Raw genomic sequence first — 25,958 nt, forward strand, 5'->3', positions numbered from 1 at the left:
GCATTCGCCAAAGTCGAAACCTTTCACATATGTGTGCGTGTGTGTGTGCCATGGTCGCGTGGGTGTCCTCTTCTTTTTCTCCCATTCTCCAGTCTGAAATTAAGTGTGTCGAGTCCCGTTCATTTTAATTTTGAAGTTTAGTTTATGTAATTGCTAGGAAAATTTTATATTGTTGTGACATTGATTTCTAGCCACATTTACAGGCACGTGCTTTACTTCGTCTGCGTCAGACGCGTTTCGAACGTCTCGAACGTGTCAGCGCCGTTTCAGTATCAACGGTCATTGGCTTTGGTAGCCGTTTGTTCTATCCAGTCGAACGTGCTCAAGACTTACCGTTCGCCTGCTGGTGACGGTTAATTTAAAAGCGTGTTCCTTCAAAGGAAGCGAAGCTGGTTTTGGTTATGCGCAGCGCTGGTTGCTGTCGCCAGGATGTGGGACATTTGCGACAGAAGCTCGGATCAGGAAGCGAACAGCGATGGGTATGGTAGCGAGCTCGAGACGTTTCTATACTCCAGTATCTACCACGATGCACAGGAAGAAGCATCACTGCCCGAGGCGTCGCCGACTGCCATCAGCAACAGTGACGCGGATGCGCCGGTACTAACGGTCGTTCAGTCGAGAAAGCGTCGTGCCGACGCAGAAGAGTTGAAATGTGTCGTGAAGAAGGTGAAGAGAAGCAAAATGCGTGCATTAGCAGCCCTCGCCGCAGAGCCGAAACCCAGCGCATCGCCTACGGCCGACTGCATTTTGCTGAGCAGTGATGACGACGAAGTGATGGTCTTCAGCGAAGACAGCCAGGAGCGCATTGCTCTGAACGTGGTGGAAACGTCGCAAGACAAGGAAAACAAATGTGAGAAAGAAATTGGGTTATTTTTAAGCAGTGTGTATCTGCTGCAGGTAGTCGCCGATCTGTAATTCAGTGGGAATTGGAAGTTGGCTTCAGAGCCAGCTTCATGCTGAGGTTTAATGCACAGCGCAGGGGGGACAAAAACAAGGCAGGTAACAGCATGGGTTGTTACCTTTTTTGACCTTTTCCCCATTGCGCTGTTTATTACAGTCATGTCGTAACTAGCCCTGCACTTTGTCTTATGCTATTGTTTTAATGTTACTGGGAACTTGATGCTTGGGGCACAATATCAAGCTTTTGCATGAATACCATTTTTGTCAAAGATGTTAGCTAAAGCCTGCAACAAAAGCTTTTCACTGTGCGTAACAGTGAAGTTGCATGGTGTCCACGGGTTTGTGGTATTGATTCCTCAGTGACGTCCTTTCAAGACCAAAGTAGCAATGCATAATGAGGCTTGGCTTGGTTACACGTGCATAATGTTGAAAGGATTATAACATTTAGTTTTAATCCTCTGTTCTTCACTATCCTCGGTATTTCTTTCAAAAAGTGATGCTTAGAGGAACCAGAGTGTTATACATGCTTGTTTAATCTGCCAAGGTTTTATTTTTTTTTTTCCCCAAGACTGCATCAGTGCCAGCAGGTGGGTAAGTCAACAAGCAAGATAAAGAGGGGACGAGTATAGCTGCGTCATATGTCGAAGCAGCCCTTCAATGCCACTGCACATACGTGCTGCAGTGCCTTAGTGGCTGTGCCCGACTGGTACTGGGCACATGGTCCAGGTTCGATTCGCAGCTACAGCAGCTGCATTTTGATGTAAGCATGATGCGGCTGCACCCGTGGATTGAGATTTTGGGGCATGTTATGGAACGTTAGCTGGTCAAGATTAGTTTTGAGTGCTCCGCTAGGGCATCTCACAGTTGCTCTCTTGGCTATTGGCACATATTTGGTAATGAACCAGTAGCACTGCACGTGCGCACTTGTGCTACAACTGGCATAAGTGGGCATGGCAGCAGCGAGAGCCAACACATGCACTCAAACGCACTTGCCCACTCTCTTTCCTGCTAGCTGTGTGGCCTAGGTTGTGCTTCTTGAATACCCTCTACATTAAAATGAAGTGAAAAATCGCATGCACTAAGGTCAACTCAAAGCGATTTTCCTGCGAAAAACTGGTGAACACTCTCAAGGTTAGGTTGCACGCAGCATAAATACTCCCAGAAAGCAGAAGATTGAACAGTCGTTGCTGTAGCTCTGTTGGTAGAACACCGGTTGCAAAATTTGGATGTCGTAGGTTCAGACTGATCCTGCCGGGCCGCCGCGGTGGCTCAGTGGTTATGGTGCTCAACTGCTGACCTGAAAGTTGCGGGTTCCATCCCGGCCGTGGCAGTCAAATTTCGATGGAGGCAAAATTCTAGAAGCCCGTGTAATGTGTGATGAGAGTGTGCATTAAAGAACCCCAGACAGTCGAAATTTCCGGAGCCCTTCACTACGGCGTCCCTCATACATAGCCTGAGTCATTTTGAGATGTTAAACCCCCATAAACCAAACCAAGATCCTGCCGGCAGTATGTGGTTGTTTTATGTTTTTCTTTCTAATCAGTTATCTTCAAGCAATAAAATAATTACACTGTTAATTTCCCATTGATCACCACAAATTTTTAAAAAATAGAAAAATTTCTCTATGCTTTTTGGTTTCGGCGGCTATTGGCTTCCTTCATATGCATGTGATAACGAGCCCCTCATTTCCCTTCCCTTGTATTTGAGAACGAGCGACACTTAAGAATTAAGTGGTTGCCATTTTTTGCATTTCTGTCATATCTGCTTCATGTTTTGGGTCCCAGTTCAGTACTTTTGCTGATAATGCATGCTGATAATGCAACCTGCTTGCCTGGGCCGCAGGTTCTTTGATGAAGCATTCAGCAGCTCCAAATTTTTTTTTATTACATTTCATGGCCAGAGTTATCTAAGATCTGCGTGTGTGTGCATCGGTGGGTGCCTTTCATCTTGTTACATTGTGCTGTTGTGTAAAGGCCATTTTAGTACTGGCTACTGGTCTGATGGGGATATAGGACAGGATTAGTTGTCCTGTATCCTGTCCAGTGGTGGACGTAGTTAGGCTGATGGTGATGACGTGCGTGATAGGTGCTCTTTAATGAAATGAATGGTGGGGCTGGTTGGTGCGTAGTCTTATTGTTGGAAATGGTGCTTACACAGGATGGAGCAGTGTCATTTTGTGTCTCTTCCGCTCTGTTCTGTGGGGGGATGAGCTTTTTTGATAAAAAAGACCTTGGTCAAAGCCTGCCAGGGCATATATTCACAGTGAAGAACTTTGGCATTGTGTTTGATGGTGCTTATCAAGAACCACTGCACTTTTGTTAGTTGTGCCAAGAAATTCTATTACATTGCATTCTATTGTGTTGTTTCTCTTCAGGAAAAAATAAAAGGAAAATAAGAGCTTATGCTTATAACGTTTTTGCAGTGCAAACAGCGCACAATTATTTAAATTTTTTTTTACTGATTCTTGCAAGTAGTTCTAAAGCAGAGTCTCTATAGTGACCTGACAGGCTTTATGCAAATGGAAAGAAACACAAGTTTCATAACAGCATTGCTTTGTGCAAATCAGCCAACAGCACTCCAGTCACGATGCTATACAACTGAAGTTATCGGCAGAAGGCACTGCTAACCCATTCAGAATGCACCATGTTTGAAAAAGTGTTCAAGCAGTACGCTGTGGAGCAAGGCAAATGATACTTTCTGCTCAAGTGCAATCAATAGACATACCGGCTGTACAGATGTGAGCATCAGAGTTCAAGAATGGCAGCTGGTGTCGAATTTTACTTTTTTTATGCTAGTTGACAAACATTGGCTGCTTGGTACATGGACATTCAGTGCAGAATGAAATACTGTAGTGACACTTTGTGACAGTTTTTATTTACTCTGAGCACTAGCTCACTAGCTTGTGTGTTGGTTGTCACTGCATGACATCCACACAAAAAGCGCTGCTGTCGTGCTGCAAACATAAATGAGCTCTAGTGCTCTGAAAGATCTTTCTTGATGAGAAAGCTGTCTGTGGCTTATTCTAGTGTGATTTTGTTTTAGTTGCCAAAAAAAAGGTCACCTTGTTTTTTATGTTGTGGTACAAGTGTACTTTAGGTTGACGTCAACTTTTTAGTGTAGTTTATTTGTACTTGGAAGGTGAGAATGAAGAAGGTCATTGATATGTTGCAAGGGCAAATTAAACCTTTTAAGGTGCTTTGTACATGACTGTGCACATTGCAAACTCGCAAAAATTCCGAACTGTCAGCTTTTTCGCAGAGTGTGCTCTACCTAGCACTAATTTTTTTTTTTGTTTCAGGCAAATTTACATCCTTCATATTGCAAATAGGGGGGCTTTTTTTATGCTTAGTAGTAAATGCAGCAAATAATTTCTCAAAACAGTGAGAGTGTTAACACATCCTCCATCATTGTCTTGCAGACAGGTGTTGGCAGCAGTACTAATGTCATTTTTTTTATTTGTAGCGTCATGTAAAAACTCTGGTCAAGAAAATGATTTTGCGATCTACAGGGGGCTAATTCCACAAATCCTGGTATTTCAATGTAACAGTTTCCAGCTCTTTGACACTTCGTAAGAAATTTCGTGCATCCATGTAAAACATTAATTACCATTGGCGTTTTCCATTGCAAAACTAATGAATTTGCAGTCTTGGTGCCAGGATATACTATTTATGTAGAAAAATATTTGTTTTGTATCGAAATGGTAAATGGCATCTGAAAGGGTTAATTTTTGGTGGGGGTGATGCAGTGGTGTAATAACATGCTATCTTGGGTCAGTGTATGGCAATGCATGCAGTACAAAAGATGAGGATATGCAGCAGTCAAGGTCCCTCGGCTGTTTTGTGTAAAATTTTATTTGTGTACTGAACATAATGTGTGATTACATAAGAACCACCACAGTGGTTTAGCGGCTATGGCATGCAGCTGCTGAGCCCAAGGATGTCAGATTGTATCCTGGCAGCGGTGACTGTATTTTAATAGGGGCGAAGTGCAAAAATGCTCAAATTCTATGTTGAGTCAGTGCATGTTAAAGAATGTGAGTAGGTTGAAATTAACCCGGAGCCCTCCGCTACAGCACCTTTCATAGCCTGTGTGCAGCTTTAGCACATTAAATCCAACATGACATGACTTGATTTCACTAGTGAAAATTTGGTGTTATTCATCAGTCTCTCCAAATGTCTCACCTGACTGGTATAAAGTACTGAGTGAAATATTCTGGCAATTTCATATGTGTGGATGCCACTGTATGTCCATGACAAAACACATAGTATGGATGAGGTGAAATACTGGAGAAGCGAATTGCACTCTCAACTAAAGTATACTAGAAAAACGTATATAATACACATGTAAAAGAAACCGCAATGAAACAAAAATTGCTAAAGAACAGATCAGTGTACAAAGTAGGCCATTACACAACAGTTTTGTCAGAGACTGGGTAGCATTTTCTTTTTTTTTTTTTCATACTAAAGCTGTGCACCTGGATGGGGAATGCTTTAAGCAGTGGAAAAAACTAGTCTCCCTGTGGCACCAAGATTTGAAGCCAGTACTTCTCATGTACAAATGAGATACTTTGTCAGTAGACAGTTCGTACGACGCCAAAAAAAAAAAAAAACAGCACTCCAGCTAGAACTGAGCTCTCGGCTACCAATCAGCCATGCGTTTCCCACCGTCACTAGGACACTCTGTTCAATACACAGTGGTGGTGATCCAAAAGCAGAGTCCATGTGGGTCCCAAAAGCCCTAGAATATAAAAAAGGTGTTTTCAGGGGCCTTGAGAGTCTTGAAATTTCTGTCAGTCCTTAAAAATCCTTGAATTTTTGGTGTACTAAAGGGTGTGTCATTTTATTTAAAGAATCGGTACAGCATTAAGTGGCAGGAAGAGAGCAGAGTGGGCCAGGGACTAAACATGATTTCATGACATTCTAGCTGAAATCAAGAAGAAGAAATGGGCAGGGCATGTAATGCACAAGAGAGATAACCGATGATCTCTTAAGGTAACTTGAATGGATTCCAAGAGTGGGCAAACGTAGCAGGGAGTGTCAGAGAGTCAGGTGGGTTGACGAGATTAGGAAGTTTGCAAGGATAAGGTGGCTGTAGCTTGTGGAGGACAGAATGAAGTGGAAGCTAAAGAGAGAGGCCTTTGTCGTGAGGTGGATGTACATACGCTGCTGCTGGTGATGTTGATGAAAGAGGGCAACCACGAAGGAATGCTTGCACCCGGTAAATTTTTTTCCCATAAATATTAGTTATGGAGATTTCTAGTAGTAGTTCCGGAGCAGGGCATCAAATCCGCACCACAGCTGTTGAATCTGCCACTGAGCAGCTCAGCACTGGGAGTCAGTACATGCAGGCATATATATATTCATGCCTTTAATATGGCTTCTGTTTGGCAGCATTAATGTGTTTTTTTTTTTTTAGCTGAAAGGAGCAGCAGGCCGAAAGTTCAAAGCAGCAGATGCATAAAAAAACATCTTGGGGAAAAAAAAAAAATGTTGGACGCAGCTTTTGCCGAGTTCTGTGAAGAAAGCAGGAACCACTAATCTCCAGACTTGGGTGCTAAAGCCCAGCAGGCTGAGGAAGACGGCAAACAGAAAGTCACAAGACGTTGTCAGGGTCAGTGCTGAGCTTGCAAAAAAGAAAAAGAATGGTGAGCTTTCGTCAAAGCTAGAGCTAAAAAAAACAACTTAATTTGTGTGGTTTCATTTGTAGAAGTTTCTGGTTTAATGAAAGTTACATTTTTGATGTGTAGAAAATGTTGCTTTGGTAAGTCACTGTGTTAATTTAATTAGTCCTTGATAAAATATTGATGAGGCCTTAAAGTTCTTGAAAACCCCTGAATTTTAGAGCTCAAAACCAGCATGTGTCCTGCACAAGGTTATAGAAGCCTGTTTTCATTTGTCAGCAGTCTAAAGCATTGTTTGAATATTATATTGGACTTTTGGGGGAAATTTGAAGTAATTTTGAGTTGCAATTGGCAGTCTGCTTAGTACAAGACATTTTATCTTTATTGCATTTATTCTGCATCCGTATTTTAAACAGTTTGTATTTCTATTAAATTTCAACCTTGAGAGCAAAAATTGGAGGATGCTTAAGCTTTGTCTTTAAGAGCAGGAGGCCACAGCGTGTTGCACTGTTGCCAAGGGACCGCGCCCGATGCCTTGTGGACAATTTAAGGAAAGGAAACATATCTTGGTGGATACCTGAATAGCGCAGTAAGACAAGGAAAATGAAAATAAGATTGGTTTTAAGGAAAGGAAATGACCCCTGTCTCACATATGTCGCTGGACACGGAAACCATGCTGTAAGTGAAGAAAAAGCTGTATGTGAAGAAAAAGCGCCCTTCTAAAGACAACACCGTATTCACTAGAGGGGCCTTTGTTCATTCCCAACCATCGAGCAGGAGTTGCACACTCTGGAGGCCCTGGTTTGATTCCCCAACTCAACCAATTTTCTACTCGGTTTTATTTATTAATGCTTCTGGGATTTTTCGCTCACGGCCAACGCCGACGACACCGGCTTTTCTGCGACACAGGGCCCTTAATGCTGTCACGTTAATACTCATTGTGTACCTTGTGTACCACTATTGCTATGGGCATTTTCCTGCATATCTGTGCAAACATTTTTCAGTTCTTCTGCTACAATATGTGCTTCAGTTCTGGCTGCTTATTGTGTGCTAGGGAAAAAGAAATTGTGTTGGTGCGTCTCTTTCTTGTGCAAGTGTGTTTTCAAAACAAACCTTGTTAAGGCCGTGCTAGATGTGACACATGCATTGCAAACTTGCTGCAGCTGGCCTCTGGCATGTGGATGCCGAAGATCTGTACCGTGACAGCCGGGGTTTCCGATACCATCACACCTTGGCCAACATACACTGCCGCAACTGTGACCAAATGGGGCACTTATCTAAGCACTGCACTCAACCGAAGGTGGGCCTTCTCAACTGTTCATGCAGAATTCTGCAGTCCTAGCAACACTTATCAAAACACTTACTAATTGTAGATATTAGGAGTTTAGTGGTTAATAAGCATGGAAGACTGTACCGTAGTTGGATTCAACAGAAGTTTCCTGTGAAGCTCTGCCCACATCCATGACTGCCACACACAATTCCTCCATGACCAAAAAGTATTTCATTGTGTAAGTTATTCTTGCTACCCTAGCAAGAAACTTGTCCCAAGGCTAAATTATAAGCTCAAGAATTTTGATGCGTGGCTTGTTTGATATAGCCAGACATTAAAAAGCTGATTTTGTTTACTGTTGCAGTTAGTTAGTGGAGTAATACAGGACCCTGAAGGATGTGGCCCATTGCTGCCAACTGTTCTTTCTTAAGTTGTGTCCTAGTATAGCAAAGTGGAATGAAAAAGATTAACTCTCAGAAAGATCTAGCTAGTTTGCTATTTCTTTAATGTGTAAGTGGGCTCTGTAGAACTTTGTGCTGTAGGTATACAGTTTCCCCTGTAACTTGAGCTAAGGGCTTGAAAAGAAATGCTGCATGTTACAGAAACGAAACTTGTGCAGCATTATTGGTGGCCATTCCAAAAAGACCTGAGTGTTTCTTAGTTTATGCTAATCTCAGTGATAAGTTTAAATTAATCAGCTTTTTAACTGCAGAAGATATGCAAAAGGTTTGTTGAATAGCTGTAGAACATCAAATTATGAATTATGAATGGTACAATAATTTAGTGGTAGCTTTGTTTTGAAGACCCTTTCTTCATTGGGAGCAAAATACGCGAAACCTGATATCTGTAGCAAGGGGCATATGCTTTAAAAGACCCTTACTGTCAGCGTGGTGCACCTAAGTTCGTGGAGCCGCAGTTGCTGCAAAGGTGCACAAGCAATTGCCTTGTTGTTCCTTTAGAGTTTTCCACTCCTTAATCATCGCACGGACTGAAAATTCTCAAAACATCCATGTTTATAAAAGTTGTATCATCAGTGGGTACTTTTGATGCTTTGCAGCACTGTTATTGACTCTTCTGCATGTTTAAAAGTTGATTAATGTGCTTGAGTTCCACTCTGGCAGTGCTTACCAGTTCTTTTAAGCATATTGTTTATAGTTTCTTGCTGTTCAAGGTCAAATTTAAGTACAAAATATTAAAGAAGTGTAGTAGGGAGCATGGAGAAATCTAAAGATCAATCTAGGTTAGCACTACATGTAGTATTACATGTAAAACTTATCCTCTTCTCTGCATTCGATTTCTACAATTAATAATCATTAGTGAGTACAGTCCCTGGCAAGCTTATTCTTGACTTTGATTACACATGCTATGGCTTTGCATCTTGTGTTCTGGTTCTGGTAATAAACATTGCCAAGTAGGGTATTGTGCTACCAACACACACACACTGCAGTCATGATCAGCTGGTGCTCTGTAACTATCACTGGAGTTCAGCAATTACTGTAGCATAGGTTTTTCAGTGAGTAGTTTCAGTATGCTTATCTTGCATGGCATTTCTGCTCTCTAATGCTGTGCATAGAAGGAGTGTACATGTTGGTTATAACGCCTAGTCGTTTCACCTTTCATTTTTTTATTTATTCATACTGTCAGCCTGAGCCAAGACAGGAGTTGCGGGACATGTACAATAAAAATTATTACACATTTAAAATAAAGGAAAAAGAATGCAAATCAATGAAACTATACAATTCGCTGGTGCTTGCTGTGTTAACATACAGGATGTACAATACTCACTGCTTCACAAGGTAATAACTATATGCAGAAACAATTCATAATTAAACAAGTGCGTATCTGACTAGTGTTGGTTACAGCATACCAGGAATTTATCATACCGCTAGCAAGTACTTTGTCAAAGCATGTTCAAATGGTACTGGTTCTGTAAGGACGACAATTTCATTTGGCAGCTTGTTCCACTCGTCTATAGACATAACTAAAGAATACTTGAAGCAATCGGTTCTGTACTTCAGTGCTTTGATGTGCTTTGAATGTTTTGTTCTTGGCTGAGAAATAATATCTGGTGAGATGTGTTTCATGATATCTACCTTATAGTTACCATTCAGGATATGAAAAAAGAAAACCAGTCTACAATATTTCATTCTTTGATGCAATGTATCGATCCCGGCTTTGTTTCGGAGTTCTGTGATAGACTGTGTTCTAGTGTAGGCACTATAGACAAATCTAAGCACACTGTTCTGAACCTGCTCTCATTTCTGTATATCTTTTTTGCTATAAGGTAGCCAGACATGACTTACATCAGGAGCGGCATCACCATCATTTTGTACGCATTTTATGTGCATTACGCCTGTTCCTTGTAAAGACTTCCACAGTGACTGCACGATGGCATGAACAGTGATTATCCTTGCAGATCAACGTGTGTCCCTTCTGCTCAGAGCTTGGTCATGATGCCAAGCGCTGCCCTCAACGCATGTGCTCACGTTGTTATATGCAAGGTCATGTGTTGGCTGAGTGCAAGCAGACATTTGTGCCTACGTGCAGCCTATGCAACACCAAGGGCCACCCTGACGAGGTATGATCTCTACATTATCCTTTTTTTGGCGTGTTTGTTGAGGTGGCTGACACAGCCAGGACCCCTTAAGGTGTGTCTTCACTGTAACTACAACAGTGTGCAATGTAATAATCATCCCTTAAGGTGTGTCTTCACTGTCACTGCTACAGTGTGCAATATAATAATCCTTTCAGTGCTTCTTTGTTTTGCTTTTCTTCTCGACCCACTAGAAACCTCATATAAACTTCAGTCTAACACCAAATAATATTTATATTGAAGGACTGGTGCAATTTGCAGGAACCAAAATTTGGAATGGTTCACCTCGAGAAATAAAGCAGTGTCATGAAAGTTGTAAAGCTTTTAGGGCATACTTCATGAACATTATTTGACCAAGGTGACAGTAGTTTTCGGTTCGTCTCAGTTGTGCTGCATAGTCTGAGTCGCTTTGGGACATTAAACCCTATAACCCCCCCTCAAAAGATTGCCGAGAAGCGTAAAGGCCTGTTATTTGCACCTAAAAATAAAAATGTACATGCAAAGAATGACTTAACAACAAATATGTCACATATTGCGATAGTTAATGAGCACGAAGTTCTAGGAGTTATGTTATTAAATAAGAGCATGTGACATCGGATACTCTCATAGATCAGATGGCACAGAAATTATCTTGTGCTGTTGGTGCACTATATCGATGCCGCAACATTTTTCTTCATCCACGTTAAAGCACTGTAGACACCTAATTTTATTGCGCATTTTCGTCTGTCAAACAATGCATTAGACATTATAATACATGGATTACCGGGTGGTATTTGCCTACAACCGCTAAATAATTTATGATTGAATTTCTTCTCTCATGCTGTTTCAGTTTCATCGACCGAGCGACGACTGTGACGTCAAGTTAATGTTTGATAACGTGATCCACTAGAAAAACTGCAGTATAATCGTTGGTATATAGTTTTAATTCACTGCGACATTTAATCCAGCTTTTTCCAAGACCTGGAATGACAAAAAATGACCTATCAATGATTCTATTAGTTTTTCTAGTGGATCACTTGACCAAAACAACTTGACGTCACAGTTGTCATTCGGTCGATGAAACCGAAACAGCGTCAAGAAGAAATTCAATCATAAATTATTTAGTGGTCGTACACGAATACCGCAGGCTGCCCCATGTATATGAGCGTCTAACGCATGATTTGAAAGAAGAAAACACGGAAGCAAAAATTTGTTGTCTATAGGCTTCGTGCGCTGCAGTTTGGACGGATGGACAAGCGGGCAGGCGGGCGGACTGGCGGGTGGGCAAGCGGGCGGGCGGGCGGGCGGTGAGGTGTTTCTCCGAAGGCAAAAACAAACTTGGATAATTATGGGTGCTCGACCTACTGCTGTGTTTACCAATGTCGTAACAGCTATAAAAACACTGCAGTCAAGGTACTGAATATATTTTAATGCTTTCCTTGGACATCGTGCATGCTCGCTCATGCACAGAGGGTCTGCTGGAAATGAGTGCACTGTGGAATTCATGAGTGTGAACTGGGAAAGGGTTTACACTGACTGGGGTGTTTTGAACGTGCCATCATTGGTAGGAGTTGCTTTATGTCTTTATGTAGAGGTAAGGAATACGTTCAGTCAGTCACAGAAAATGGTCTATGGTGAAGTTCTTGGAGCTAGCATTGAAAGCTTAAGTCTTCGTTTGTTTGCTGATCTGTGGTTCAGCATGTCAATTTTGTTTCTAGTTTTTTTTTTCGTGCATGTGTGTATGCTGTGGGAGCGATGTCATACTTCTGAGAGTGCTTATATCGGTTTTCACATTGTTTCATCTAAGCTTTTGTGTATTTATTCGCATCATTTTATTTCCTACAGTGGTTTGAAATTTTGTATCTTATTTGTTACATTTCTGAAATCTCAAATCCTGTTCTGGACGAATACAAAAAAGAGAGTGGTTCAAATTTACCTATATATATTTCTTGGATTTCACAACATCGCTAAACCCTTAATTTCTGGAATTAATCTTTTGATTTTAATGGGGTTTATTGTCCCAATGCAACTCAGGCTATAAGGGGCGCCATAGTAGAAGGCTCCAGATAATTTCAACCACTTGGGGTTCTTTAACATGCACTGACATCGCGCATTACGCGGGCCTCTAGCATTTCGCCTCCATCGAAATGCGACCGCCGCAACCAGGATCGAACCCGAATCATTTGGGTCAGCAGCTGAGCACCGTAACCACTGAGCCACTGCGGCGGCCTTTCTAGAGTTAAGTATTTACCAAAAAAAATACGACCAAAATAATTCATGTAATTGGTGCCTTCATGAAATTCCTGAAATGAAAGTCCTCTAAGTGTGGAAGATACTTAGCAAGAAATCCATCGTCTTTTTGTATGCTTAGAGCTATGCTTCTCTGAGGAGAATACACAAAGTAAAGCAGGATGTAGAGCACTATCATCTGATATGTGTAGTAAGTTTGCATTTTTTGCAATTCTAGCCGACCATTCACGTAGTGGATGTCACAGTGGACAGTGGATGCAAATTACATAGCTGATTTCATTATCTGAGTCAATCAGAGACTTGTTTCTCAAACTGTAAAGGTACTTAATTAATCTCAATAAGCTCAACTGCGCTGCCAGATATTGCAGTGCCGTCGGGACGGCAAAACAATCATGGTTGCTCAGAATCGGTGATCAGCCTAACCTGAAAGCAATTGAAACGAAATGTAGGAGTGGTGGCGTCAGGGCTTTCAATGCATTGTAATCCACAGAGAAGTAGGCTTTGACTTAAAATGGCATCATGGTCAGTGCGAGTCTGCTATGCGGCCGGGCTGACGCGAACGCATTGGGCATGGAGGAAGGCGCTGGGCCACCGCGGCCAGTCTCGAGGGGGGCGCATGCTCTCCCCTCGAGAGACCGGCCGTGACTGAGCGTCCGATTAACGCAGCGAGTGCCACGAGGCGGCGCTGGCGATGTGGTCACTGCTGACACTACCATACCAGCGCACAGAGCCGATAGTCCTTTAAGCTTCACATATACTAGGTACTCTTGTTTTCCACTTGCATGTAATTTATTATGCATTAGTTTCGGGTACAACTACAGAGAGGTTATTAACACTGTGTTAATTTTATAAAAAAAGGCTACTTGTTATGTTACCAACATAACTTATCTGCAGCTGATGAAACCTTTATTTACAAAACATAATTAGCATTCAGAAACTTTACAACTACCGTCTTCTGTACGAGTAAAACTTTTCAAGTGACTGCTATCAAGACCTTCTCAAAAGCTTTTCAAGGTAACAGTGTGGCCTAATTCTTGTGGAACAAGAGGTTCTACAAAAAGGGTTGGTGCCACGTGGTCGACAAGCTATGGATTTCAGTCAATAATGTATAAAGCCCCTGTGATTTTAAACAAGCTGTAGCCCTCCAACCTGAATTTACTGCCCTCACATGTGCTAAACTGTGTGATATATTTCTAGTTGATATTTTCAGCTAAAGTCCTGTAGTTGTATGTGTTTTCTTGTAACACTTTTGCCTAGGTATGTTTATTGTTTGCATAATTTGTCGTGCAATTGGGGCTATGTGCCTGTATGCAATATTCCCTGCTTTGAAAGTGGTTCCTTGGCACCCATCAAGCTTTTGCCAGGGAGACCGTCAGCATCGTAGCAGATGTTGAGAATAAAAAGTTTGATTTGATTTTACAGCTTGTGAACTTTTGGGTGCTGTTAATAATTTTGAATGCATATTTGTTTGACCTGCAATCATTGACATAAATTCCAACTGACACTGTTTTGCCATGCAGCATCATGTTTTGAGGTTGCACTTTGAGTTCAAGCATACTTGCTGAAAATGACACTAAATTTGGCGGTTTGACAGGGTTGTAAATAAGAAAAATAATAAATTAAGGGTAGTTCGCAAGGCTGCTTCAGAGAAAATAGACATGTAAGACTTGAGTGGCCATCTGCTACGATGTCTCCTTTGTGGCATGTTCATGCATAGCAGATTTGTCTGCGGACACTTGGTGCTAATTTGCTTGGCTGACCATCGTACTATAACTTTCTGCAGCGCTGTCCAGACTTGTGGCGGCGGTACCATATGACGGTAAGTGTGTTCCACTGACATTTCAAGATTGGTGCATTGATTTTGTGTTCTTGGCATTAAATATCTGATGCTGTTTGCTTTGATTCTATGAAGCCTTGAAGCTAGACTTTTTCTGCTGTGTTGTATATCCTGAAGGTCTGTTTGCTTTTGAACTGTTTACATTGAAAGTGAATTATTCTAAAAGGTCATCTATTCTAAAACATTTACTGACTTAAAGATGCACTAAAGAGGAATCTGAACTCGTCTTTTTACCGCGTAAACTCTATCAACATGTTCCGTGCTTTCTTAGAAACTTCGAATTATTATCCTGTACGGCCGACTGCCCTAATTAAATCGGATTAAACGTCCCGGCTCCCGCCCTTTTTTTTGAAGTGAACGCGGTAGGTAGGCGGGAGTCAACCAACACGTGGAGTGCCTTTCAGCCAGTCCAGTGGCGGCTTCGCTTTCACTTTTATTTTGTTTTTAGGTTTCTGTGAATAAACAGTTTCAGTCAGACAAAATATCCGCAAATCAGGCCCACGGAAACAAAAATGCACGTGGACTCTTTCATTTACGTATCACTCCACCGATGGCAGATCAGCAAGCCGCCACGGGACTGCCTGACGCGTTGGTTGACTCCGCCTACCTACTGCGTTGAGTTAAAAAAAAAGGCGGGAGCCGGGACGTTTAACCCAATTTAATTGGGGCAATCGGCCGCACAGGACAATAATTCGAAGTTTCTAAGAATGCCTGGAACATGTAGAAAGAGTTCCCGCGGTGAAAAGACGAGTTCACATTCCTCTTTGGTGCACCCTTAATGTGTTCAATGGCAACACCATTTCCATATGCTGTAGAAACTAAAAGGAAGCATGCTCTCAGTGGGGTATACATGCAGGAGAAGCTTTTGCAGATATGCGAGCAGTGTTACTTAGCTACCCAGCATTGACAGGTTTCCGTTATGTGGTGCGCGCTTCCCAGAGTGGCCACAAGGATGTCTTCCTCATTTGAATACCTATGTACGCATAGAGAATCCTCGTTATTACTTGTACAAGGACCCGCCACAGCGGGTTTGGCGGGAGTGATTATCAGCCGTGGCGGCCGCATTTCCATACAAGTGAAATACAAAAACACCCTTGTGCTGCTCAAAGTTAACGCATATTAAAGAACCCCTGGTGGTCTAAATTAATCCGGAGCCCACTACTACGACATTGCTCATAGCCCACGTGTCACTTCAAGACATTAAGCCCCACTTACCAGTGCCACTTGTAGAATGCCCTGAAGCATGCCCTTTTTGATCATAAGAAACCTCTTGGAATCTGCCGGGCTCTGAATGAGCCTCCCCCCCACAAAAAAAATTTTTTCTTAAATTGCACAGCAGGAGCAGAGAAATTCAGTTGACAATACATTAAGTTAGTCCTCAACTTGAATTTTGCCCTGTTTTCCATTGACTGGTGCCTCTGGGAGGGGAGCATTGCCCTCCTTATCAAGGCTGTAAACAGGGCTGTTGCCGTGACAAACTGCTCCCACTGCTGTCCTGAGTGGCGCCATGTGTTAGTGCAGGTGCTGATCCCCTCACCAATGCCAGCTTTAGTATTATGTCATGATGACATGATAGAGAAGCCGTAGTGATGGAAGAATGCCATGTAAGAAATAAGAACAAATGACATGGTTCATGGCAGCACGGTTAAATCTACCAATTGCATGTGGTTACTCATCAAGCTTGGGTCGGGTGATCCAGGGCCCCCTGTGGTTTCCAGAGTTTCACAGTTTCATCTGAACGGAGCTGCATCATAATTGCACGCGTGGGACAAAGTACTGTGTGACCTCTTTCATGGGCTGATCACTTTTGTCTTCTCTGTTTTAGACTAAGGATGGTCCCATTGTTCGAGCTCGCGTCAAGATGCGCCCACGAGAAGAACGCTATTGCTTCAACTGCGGTCGCCAGGGGCACTATGGCCATGTAAGTCAAACTGAAATTTACTGATAGCCAATATTGTCATTTATTGTTTGTGGCTGTTGTCTGGGTGAGTGCACTTCCCATTTCTTTCTGTAAGAAATAGTTACACTGCGAATTTCCAATTGATCAGCACCACAAATTAATTAGAAATCTTCTGCGTATTTTTTTCTTCAGTTTCAGTGACTATTGGCTTTCTTCATATGCGTATTGTCACGAGAACGTCAATTCCTTCTCCTTGTCTGCTAAAATAATTAAATTAGTGGGCCAATTAGCCCACTGTCCTTGATATACACCCCTGACATAGTGTTCACACAGTGTAGTATGCTTATCAAGTACAACAGTCCATGCGATGTCAGTGCATGTTAAAGAAGCCCAGGTGGTCAAAATTTCCGGAGCCCTTCACTACAGCCTCCCTCAGAGCCTGAGTCGCTTTGGGATGTTTAACCCCCATAAACTAACTGAAGTAAACTAGGTACAACAACCCATGGAAAATGGGGGAAAGAGAGAACTCCTATACACGCAGGAGCTGCTCAGTGGCTATGGCATCCATAGATGAGCCCGAGGTCGTGGGATTTAATTCTTGTCTACATACTATATGACCACCTAAATGCAAAAGCACCCATATGTCGTGTGATGTCAGTGCAGGTTAAAGGACCGTAGGTGGTCATAATTAATCCGGAGCCCTCCACTGCAGCATCTGTCATAGCCTATGTACAGCTTTGGGAGACTAAACCCCACATACTATACTACTAACATGCTGTGCAAGAATTCCAGCACCCCTTGTACTTCCAAATAGGTGGGCATGCAACAGTCTGGCATATTCTTTAATTTTGTGTGCCGTGTTCTGGGACAGACGTTGATGAAGGGTGTTGTACAGTCAAACCTGGATATAACGAAATTGAAAAAAGTTCGCAATTTTTCGTTATATCCAGGTTTTCGTTACATGCAGTTTTGGGTTAAGACTGGTAAGGATTATGCCAAAACGAAATAAAAATTCGACAGATATCAATTCAAGTGAACTCGCCATTCAAAGAATTTATTTAATAGAGAAAAACTGCGTAATTTTCGCTTGCTGTTTTTGCCCGATCGAAGCCACTACTCGGCGCTCCAAGGAAACTAAGGCATCCAAGGCTGCTTCATCGTCCTGCGAGCCGACGAAATGGCGCAGAACGTCCACCGCGTCCATCAGTTCCCTCGCGGTGGGAACAGCACAAAACGTATCAGGCTCTGACGAACCGTCACCTTCAAGGCTATCTTTAACGGTTTCGACAAGTGCCGCATCAGTCATCTCTTCCGTAGCCACGGCGCCGTTGTCCACGAACAAAAAGTTGCACAGCTCGACACCGTCGGGCACCCCACCGTTCATGCGTAGTTCATCCCACGCTTCTGCGACCTCGGGTGGGCTTGAAGGTTCGTCTTCAGTGACTGTAGCTTGAATGGCCTTATTTACCTGAGCCTTGGCGAAGCAATTGGTGATCACTTGTGATCCGACCTCTTGCCACGACGCAGCAAGCATTTCGATTGCTTGGTAGATATCCACTTTTGTTGGCCATTCAAGGCGGATGTCCAGGAGCATCTTCTGTATCAATCGACGCCGGTAACAGCATTTAAAGCTGTTAATAACCCATTTGTCTAAGGGCTGTACCAGAGAAGTGCAGTTAGGTGGCAAATGCTGCAGCTCGACCTTAGAAAGCTGTAGGCCTTCCACATGGTGCGCGGAGCAGTTGTCAAGCAGCAAACAAATGCTGCGAACTTGTCGCTTGACATCTTGGTTGAGCTCCTTCAGCCAGTCGTAAAAAATTGCCCGCGACATCCAAGCTTTGGAGTTTGCCACATATTTTACTGGCATCCGCCCTGTTCCTTTAAAACATCCGGATCGGGCATTGCGGAAAATAACAAACAGGATTCGCTTGTCGCTGGCATCAGTGTTGGCGCAAAGCAAAACCGTCACGCGGAGTTTAATTTGCTTTCCACCGCGGCAGTCTTCTCCTTTCAGTGAGAACGTGCGGCTCGGTAACATTTAAAAAAACAGGGCCGTCTCATCAGCATTATAAATGTCGGCAGCTTCATAGTGGCTGAAAATGCCGGGAAGCTTCTTGGCCACCCACGAGGCAGCAGCATCGCTGTCTGCGGAGGCAGACTCGCCAGATACCACTTTTCCGACGACACCGTGCCGGCTTTTAAATCCTTGTAGCCAGCTGTTACTCGCTTTGAAGTCGTCGTGGCCCAGGATACAAGCAAAATCTATGGCTTTCTGCTGCAAAATCGCGCCACTTATGGGCACGTTTTGTGCTCGTCTGTCCAAAAACCATGCAAACACGGCGTTGTCCACATCAGCATACGTCGACGTCTTCAGTCTTTTCTTCTGGGCGCTTGTGCCCGACTCCATCGCACTGCGGATGCTTTGTTCTGCAGCAAGAATGGTTGACAGGGAGCTGGCTGGTATATTGAAGCGGGCAGCGACATCCTTCTTTTTTTCGCCGGCGGTAACCGCATTCAAAATCGAGAGCTTATCTTCAAGCAACAAAACTTTGCGTTTCCTCACAGCAGAACTCATCGTAACGAACCGACACCGTAAACACACACCAACACACACACGTCAACACGCTGACGAAGAAGGCTTACCATAACTGCGCCGCAACACCACGAAAAATTTGTCATAGTAGTGCCACCTAGTGTCAAGCTACAAAATGAAAGCTTCAAAGTTGCTACGCTTGCCACGGAGCGGCGATAGCGGCGCTCAACATCATCATCATCACTGAGGTCTGCTTGTTTGCTGCGATTGCAAGCGTTCTGCTCGCGGTCTACTTTACCTTTTAATATAAAAACTTACTTAAACAATATTCATTAAAGTTGCGCACTGCCCGGTCAAATTTCGGGCAAAACATTACAAGATACAGCTCGATGATCAGAGCCACGGATTCGTTACATCAAGGTCAACTGCCGCAACGAGTTCGTTACATGGAGGTCGCCTATGCATGGGCTTCAATGGGGGATGTGCTGGGGAATTGAAAAATTTCGTAAAATCCAGGAATTCGTTACATAGAGGTTCGTTACATAGAGGTTCAACTGTACTAATAAGTATGCAAGCCTGCTCTGCTATTAGGCAGCAAGCTAAGTTAAGCTAGCATTCCTGTACATACTCGATGTCAAGCTGACAATCTTCTCCATGGAGAGGTTACTCTTGCCACTCGTCCTTCTCACACACCACCTGTGACCAACCACAGGCCACTTGGCCTGTGTGCAGGAGAGTCCTAGAGTTGGGGCACTGCTCTCAGTGCTACACACTTGTGCATGCTGATGTAGACAGATAAAAGCGTCTGAGGCGCGTCTAGGGCAACATACTAATGCTGTGCCCATAAAAAGAAGCTCTGGCTTATCCTGGAATAGTGCCCATTGTGACATCATTTATGGTGTTGGTGGGATTGGATTGTCTGGTTGTCTAATAGCCAGCTGAAGCCGAAAGCCAATCTGGTCCACTTGTAAAGCATAAAAGCATAACTGTTTGCTTGCTCATGACAGAGTACTTAGTCTGTGTTAGCGGCTTTTAGTCCTAAGCACAAGCCTTTTGCCAGAAGTTACACGTGATTCAGCTTGTATCGTCTGAGATCTATAGTTACAGGCATTTTATTGCACTCTGTCATCTTAGCCTGTTATAGTTCAGCAGGTATGCAAGCAATGTTGCCATCCGGGGTATGCCTTTTCATCATTGACATGTATAACTTCCTGACACCAATGATGTTGCATGGAATTAAGCCACCTGTGTTCATTTCCACCTCTAAGCCAGTTCTGCTTTGGCATCTCGATGCTGTTGCACCTCCTAATTGGCACATTTCAGCTTTGGAATTAATCATGTTGTCAGAATTCTTCAAGGCACATGCATGCGTCCACGCATGCTCACACATGCTTGCTCTTTCTCTGTTGTGGTTATCTGCATTATAACTGCAGTAAGATGACGCATGTACGCAATTTTCATGGCGAGGAGAAAAACAGCTTTTGGCACGAAATTATAGCAAAGGAGGAGGGCCATCCTGGAGCTTTCCTCTTCTCAAATAGGAGTGTCAGTCCCCCTTTTGCGCTTCCCACTTACAGCATGTGAAGTGCACAGGCGAGGGTACCAAAGTCACACGGCTGGACTGGGATCTCGGTAGATTATTACAAAGTGTGAAAAATTAACTCCAAATTCAGCAGGTTGGTTACAACCTGCACGTTAATGGAACCCTTAGCTGGTTATGTATGCTAAGCCTATGGTTAGAAGTTATGTTTTGTTTGTGTTGTCAGCAAAGTGCTTGCTAGCAGCAGGTTTTGCAACCTTGTTTTCCTTACAGCAATGCCACCAGCGGAAACATGGGAACCCATCAACACCCTACATCATCTCATACAAAGACCCATTTCGCCCTGAGCAGCCACCACTTGTGCTTAGAGGTGAGCCATTGGGGAACATGTTTCTCATGTCACACTGGCAACAAATATATATATATATATATATATATATATATATATATATATATATATATATATATATATATATATATATATATATATATATATATATATATATATATAGTTTATTCTTGTTGAGATGAAATTATCTGGAAGTGTGAATAATGTCATTGTTGTAAATTTTGTGTGAGGGAAATCAAAGTGCAACATTAAACAGAATATACAGTAGAACCCCTCCATAGTGAAGCAACTCGGACCAGCAAAAATCTTTACTATATATAGTTATTGGAGATGGTATAGCCCTGAAGATGCTGTCTGGTAATTAATTGGCTACTGACTAAAAAGATAGTTTTGGTTTAGGAAGCAGACACTTAGAAATACCTTCCATCCTGCTCTTGTCATCCCTTTACGTGATATTTACTTAATTTTCAGTTATCACATTTTATGTTATCACGTTTTCAATTTTGTTTATGTCTTATGGGAATACCGCATTTGCAGTAGTACAATGCGAGTTTGATTCCTTGTGAAAACCAGAGCTTTGCATGAAAACGGCCGTGGCCTCGATGTCATTTAAGAGGCAGTATTTAAGATACGCGCGCGACACAGTCAAGCTCGGCAAAACCGTCCATGCAATGCCGCTATGCCTCTGCTTCTTGCCGCTGCTCTCTCGTGCTTCGCGCTGCCCAGTGCTGCGAATGTTTGCACTTTTCTTCCCTTCCCTACTCCTTACTTCACTTTTTCTGTCTTTGCTTTCTCGGCGATGCGCACCGTCTTCTTCCTACCCTGCGTTCATAGCCAGCTTTACTTTTTTCTTTTCCGTGTACACCGTGCACTTTGCCTCAAAGCCCCCTTTTTAAAAAGTTACGTTCTCGTCACAGCTCTTGAGCATGGTGGTTAAGCAATCTCAAAGAGCACCTTTTTATCATCTTCGGTATTCATTTGCCTCCAATTGTTAGCCTCGCGATCCTAGACTTCGTGCATGCTGCAATGTTATCAATCCAAGGGAGGTTTGTCGCCACGGCTGGATGCTCTTTACTATGCCCGTTTCTTTAAAATGTCGTTACTATGAACGAAAAAAAATGTACAGTCGTCAATGGAAGGCGAAATAGGACGGCAGTTTCACTTTACTATAACTGAGTTTACTATAGTGGGGTTCTACTGTAAACAGAATATGTAAAATTTATCGTCATAGCAAAAGATTCAATAAGCTCATTGAAGTGGGGCTCAGCTGTAGTGCATTTTTTATTGCAGTTGATGTACACAGCCATTGACTCGTCTTATTGTATGTCTCTCATATCACCAATCAGCAGTGCTTCCAGTCTGCCAGCTGCAAGCATGCATTCAAATATAGAGTGTATAGTAGTGCATTTTGCCACGAATTGCAGGTTTCTTAAAAAGCTTAAAAATCTACACGGTGGTGTCATAGAGCCAGCATGTGGTGATAAAAATGTGTTCAGCCTTGTATAATTCATGGTATTTATGGCTGTGTGCTGTGTGCTTTTTGTAATCAGATAAATCATGTGAATGCAAAAATTAAATTAGCTTCGTTTGAGCTGGAATTTGGATTAAATATGTTGGCGCTAGGGACCAGCAGTTGTCACTAGGATTAAATTACAGTAGACTCCTGTTAAGATGAACTCGGTTAAGACAAATTCCCAGATAAAATGAACAGTGCGGGACCATAAGGTTGGTTTCCCATAGGGTTCAGTGTAAAAAAAAAATCCGGTTAAGAATAACTGTTTTGTGTGTGCTTCGGTTAAGGCTAACTTTCGCAGTGACTGCGAACCATGGCGATACCGCGCAACCGCACTCGCAGTGCGATTTCACAGCACTGCCAAGGAAAGAAAAAATGTATACAATATGCTCTGCGCAAGAAAGCGAACGCCCACAAGATGGCTTCTGTACACCTTGGCGCAAAACTGCGGAGAAGCCGTCTTGCTGGAGCACAATTTTGGGGAGGAAGCTTTCTTGCCGGTGCGGAAAAGGCAGGGCACCATCGTGCCTGCGCTGGCACAGTGGTCATATGTCAGCATTGCACGTGCATCATGTACCGTTGCTTCCCACAGACTAGAAGGCGCATACGCGCAATGTACACCCGCTTGTTGATTTGGGTCTTAAAAACTCTGCGGCCGCATTTTAAACTGATGCAGGATTGCAACACGTATTATCGCGGCGTAGAGATGGCCAGATGGCAATGCGCTGGCGCCGTGCGGCGAGCGCATTGCCAGTGGCAGACGGAAAGGCGCTTGGAGCACCCGCTCATAGAGTTGGTAACAGCTGCGCTGAGGAAGGAGCGTGACAAGAGGTGCACGGCTACCCTGCTGGACACCTCGGAAGCACTTGGAGCAGGATGAAAAGCAAAAATAAAAATAAAAAGTGGCTGTTGTGAGATAGTGAGGAAAAAAAAAAGAGACAGTGAAAGGAGAAAACTGGAAGAAAACTGGGCCAAATGCTATTTTCATGTCAGATAATTTGAGCTCGTTTCATGCTCTCAGCCTTCAGCTCATTTCATGCATAGTGCAATCAATGCTCTATTTGCAATTATCCTCTCTTAAAATCTACTTTATTCATTATTTTATGCAACATATGTATGGACCCACCTGGCACGCTCACAAACCTTTTATAGGGGGCACTTCCATTTAGATGAACTTCTGAGAAGACAAGTTTTCTGGTCCTTCAAGTTCATCTTAAAGGGAGCCTACTGTAAATGGCACCAAGGTGATTTAGGTGGTGTTTTTATTTAACTGACCAGAAAAACTTGGAAGTTTTAGTTTGTAGTGCTGGCCTTAGGCCACGTGACATGTTTTGAGTTCCAAGAGGGGCTATCATATTTTATTTCATATGTTCCAGCTGCTTTGTAGTTGTTAAATTTTGCACCACTTGCATCATGTTTACTGCTAATAGGGAATCTTTGATCCTTATTGAGTGGCCCCAGCTGATTATCTCAGACTGGGTTGATGCAGTTTTGCAAGGTTTGTTTCAACTTTAGGCTTTGAGGTACCACATAATGTGGCCTGCTGGTGCCGTACTGCTAATTTTTTTTCACCGATTTCGTAGACAGAACCTTTCCATTAGGTATCTTGTGAGTTACTGCTGGTGCCATGACTTAGAGTTTGACTTTGATTGGGAATTGATTTAGTATTTTGCTTTAATCTGCTCATGTGCTACACTGCTCTTTCTACCTTCTTCATGTCATGTTTTCTTATAATTCATTATTATATTTTTCTTTTTACCCTTGCTGTACTTTCTTTATTATGCCTGTCCATTGTTCATTCCTGCCATGAAGGGCCATTTTAGGGCTGTACCTCAGGAGTGACTATGAAGAGTACATGTATCATTATTTTTCAGATGAAAAACGGAAGCAGCGTGTAGATAAGAAGCGCAGGTTGAAGAATGAACAGCTTCAGAAGTGGCTGGAGACGGTGCAGTGCAATGGGCAAGCCACACCACGTCACAAGAAAACACGTCACGGTAAGAAGAGGCAAGCGCCGCTGGACCATGGGCAAACGAGTGGCATGGTTCAAAATGGAGAGACAGCACAGTCTGAAAGACCGCCTTCGGAGCCACGTGGGCGCGCAGCAGGGAATTGTGAAGGCCAGCAAGCTACACCGGGAGCACCGGCTGCAAAGCGGCAGAAGAAGTCGCCTGCGAAAGCAGCCATGAGCAAGAGTGCATGGAGGAGGCGGAAGTTGAGGGAGAAAAAAAAGAAGGCGAGAGAACAACAGAAGCAGCAACAGATGAAAAATCCTTACCAGGGGGAAGAAAGCAACTATGGCCAGTGTTCCACCTTCGACAACCCTAGTTTTTACATGCCCAACAACTGGTGCAACAAAACGTTCTGGGGTTACTATTAGGGACTGTGAGTGGAAGTATTGCGATTCCTCTTGCTTTTTAATTCTAGAAAGGTTAATGAGTGCATAAGTTTATGTAAGTGCAAAATTAATGCCTTTCGCAAAGCGGAAGGTAGTGTGTGATTTGGATATTGGTGGCAGTGCAGGCAGAAATTAACAAGACGCTAATGCTTTGACCTCCTTCAGTGTCGGCCACACGAAATTGTAAACAAGGTTGACTGCTTATCTCCCATTCAAGGAATCGAATTCTTTCAGACCACAACTTGTGGTCTGCAGTCTCTCATTAAAATGTCCGTAAATTGTGTCTGCAGTCTCTCATTAAATTGGACGTACCATAAATGCAGGAAAACTACTGTATGTGTGAGGCAAAGCAGGAACAAACCAACATGACTATTGGTAGAGATTAAAATCTGTTGACTTTATTATTGCCCAAAGGTTGGTCCTTCTTAATCACCAGTAAGAGCTACAACACTAATTTCTAGCAAATATTTTTAAGCTTGCCTTGTTCTGAATAATCCTGCAACATCATGGTATTTGTGACCAATTATTTCTGGCACACATTTGCTGCAGGTGCACATTTTTCATGCGATTAAAATTGTTGCCATGCTGTCATATGGTACAGCTGGATGTTTATACTATGCAGATTCTTTCATCAGCATTTCACATATTTGTTCTTTTTTTTGTCTCCCAGCTCCATGCAGCACTGCTAGTGTAGCCATTTTTAATGCTGCATTAGCATTCTGCCTAAGCATTACTGAAGTGCACCGGCTGTTTAAATAATTTGGGGGGGTGCATTAAGCCAGTTAAACTGAAAAGAGGACTGCTTCTGTGATAAACCAGGGTGGAACTGCGCTTGTGTGGAAACGTCGTGATTAACTTGCTTTATGTCGATAGTGACAGCATTCTAGTGCCCAAAGTCTGTTCTTGAAGGTGTCGACAAAGGAGCCAAAAGCAAGGAAGAAAATTTGTTTGTGCTTACAAATGCCCGCTGTGCAAGCGGAGTCATAGAAAGTGGAAAGCGTGCTGTGGAGGAAGTTTTCTCCAGAATCAACACCCTTGTCGATTAAGGCTCTTCTATAGAGCTGATGTACAAAGTGCAAGCACATAGTAGGTATTTTTTTATTTGGTTTTAATGGTACTACTAAGCAGGGCCTTGCAGCTCATTCTGTTACACTGGGAGCATGCCATAAGAGTTTGATGGTCAGAGTCACTTGAATTTGAGTATAAAGCTGTGGCCTTATCCCTTTCAGGCACAGTGCCCACATATGTGGATGCAACCTGAACACGATGAAATCTC

At 43.0% G+C, this 25,958-nt stretch overlaps 1 protein-coding gene across 1 annotated transcript; it reads left to right on the plus strand.

The window, feature by feature from the left end:
• LOC144115186 (uncharacterized) lies at positions 1–25,083 on the plus strand. The gene is made up of 7 exons (XM_077649439.1): positions 1–850; positions 7,684–7,820; positions 10,207–10,368; positions 14,396–14,431; positions 16,275–16,370; positions 20,696–20,792; positions 24,159–25,083. Exons 1-7 carry the CDS (start codon positions 430–432, stop codon positions 24,662–24,664), a joined length of 1,455 nt encoding a protein of 484 aa, XP_077505565.1. The 5' UTR covers positions 1–429; the 3' UTR covers positions 24,665–25,083.
• The last annotated feature ends 875 nt before the right edge of the window (positions 25,084–25,958 follow it).

The sequence above is a fragment of the Amblyomma americanum genome, chromosome 1 (genome assembly GCF_052857255.1).
Source record: "Amblyomma americanum isolate KBUSLIRL-KWMA chromosome 1, ASM5285725v1, whole genome shotgun sequence".
NCBI classification, from domain to species: Eukaryota; Metazoa; Arthropoda; class Arachnida; order Ixodida; family Ixodidae; genus Amblyomma; species Amblyomma americanum.

Coding starts and splice junctions, on each gene's coding strand:
- LOC144115186 (XM_077649439.1), top strand. CDS start 430: ATGTGGGACATTTGCGACAGAAGCTCGGATCAGGAAGCGAACAGCGAT. Junction 7,821..10,206: donor AGCACTGCACTCAACCGAAG/GTGGGCCTTCTC, acceptor TTATCCTTGCAG/ATCAACGTGTGTCCCTTCTG. Junction 14,432..16,274: donor GGCGGCGGTACCATATGACG/GTAAGTGTGTTC, acceptor TCTCTGTTTTAG/ACTAAGGATGGTCCCATTGT.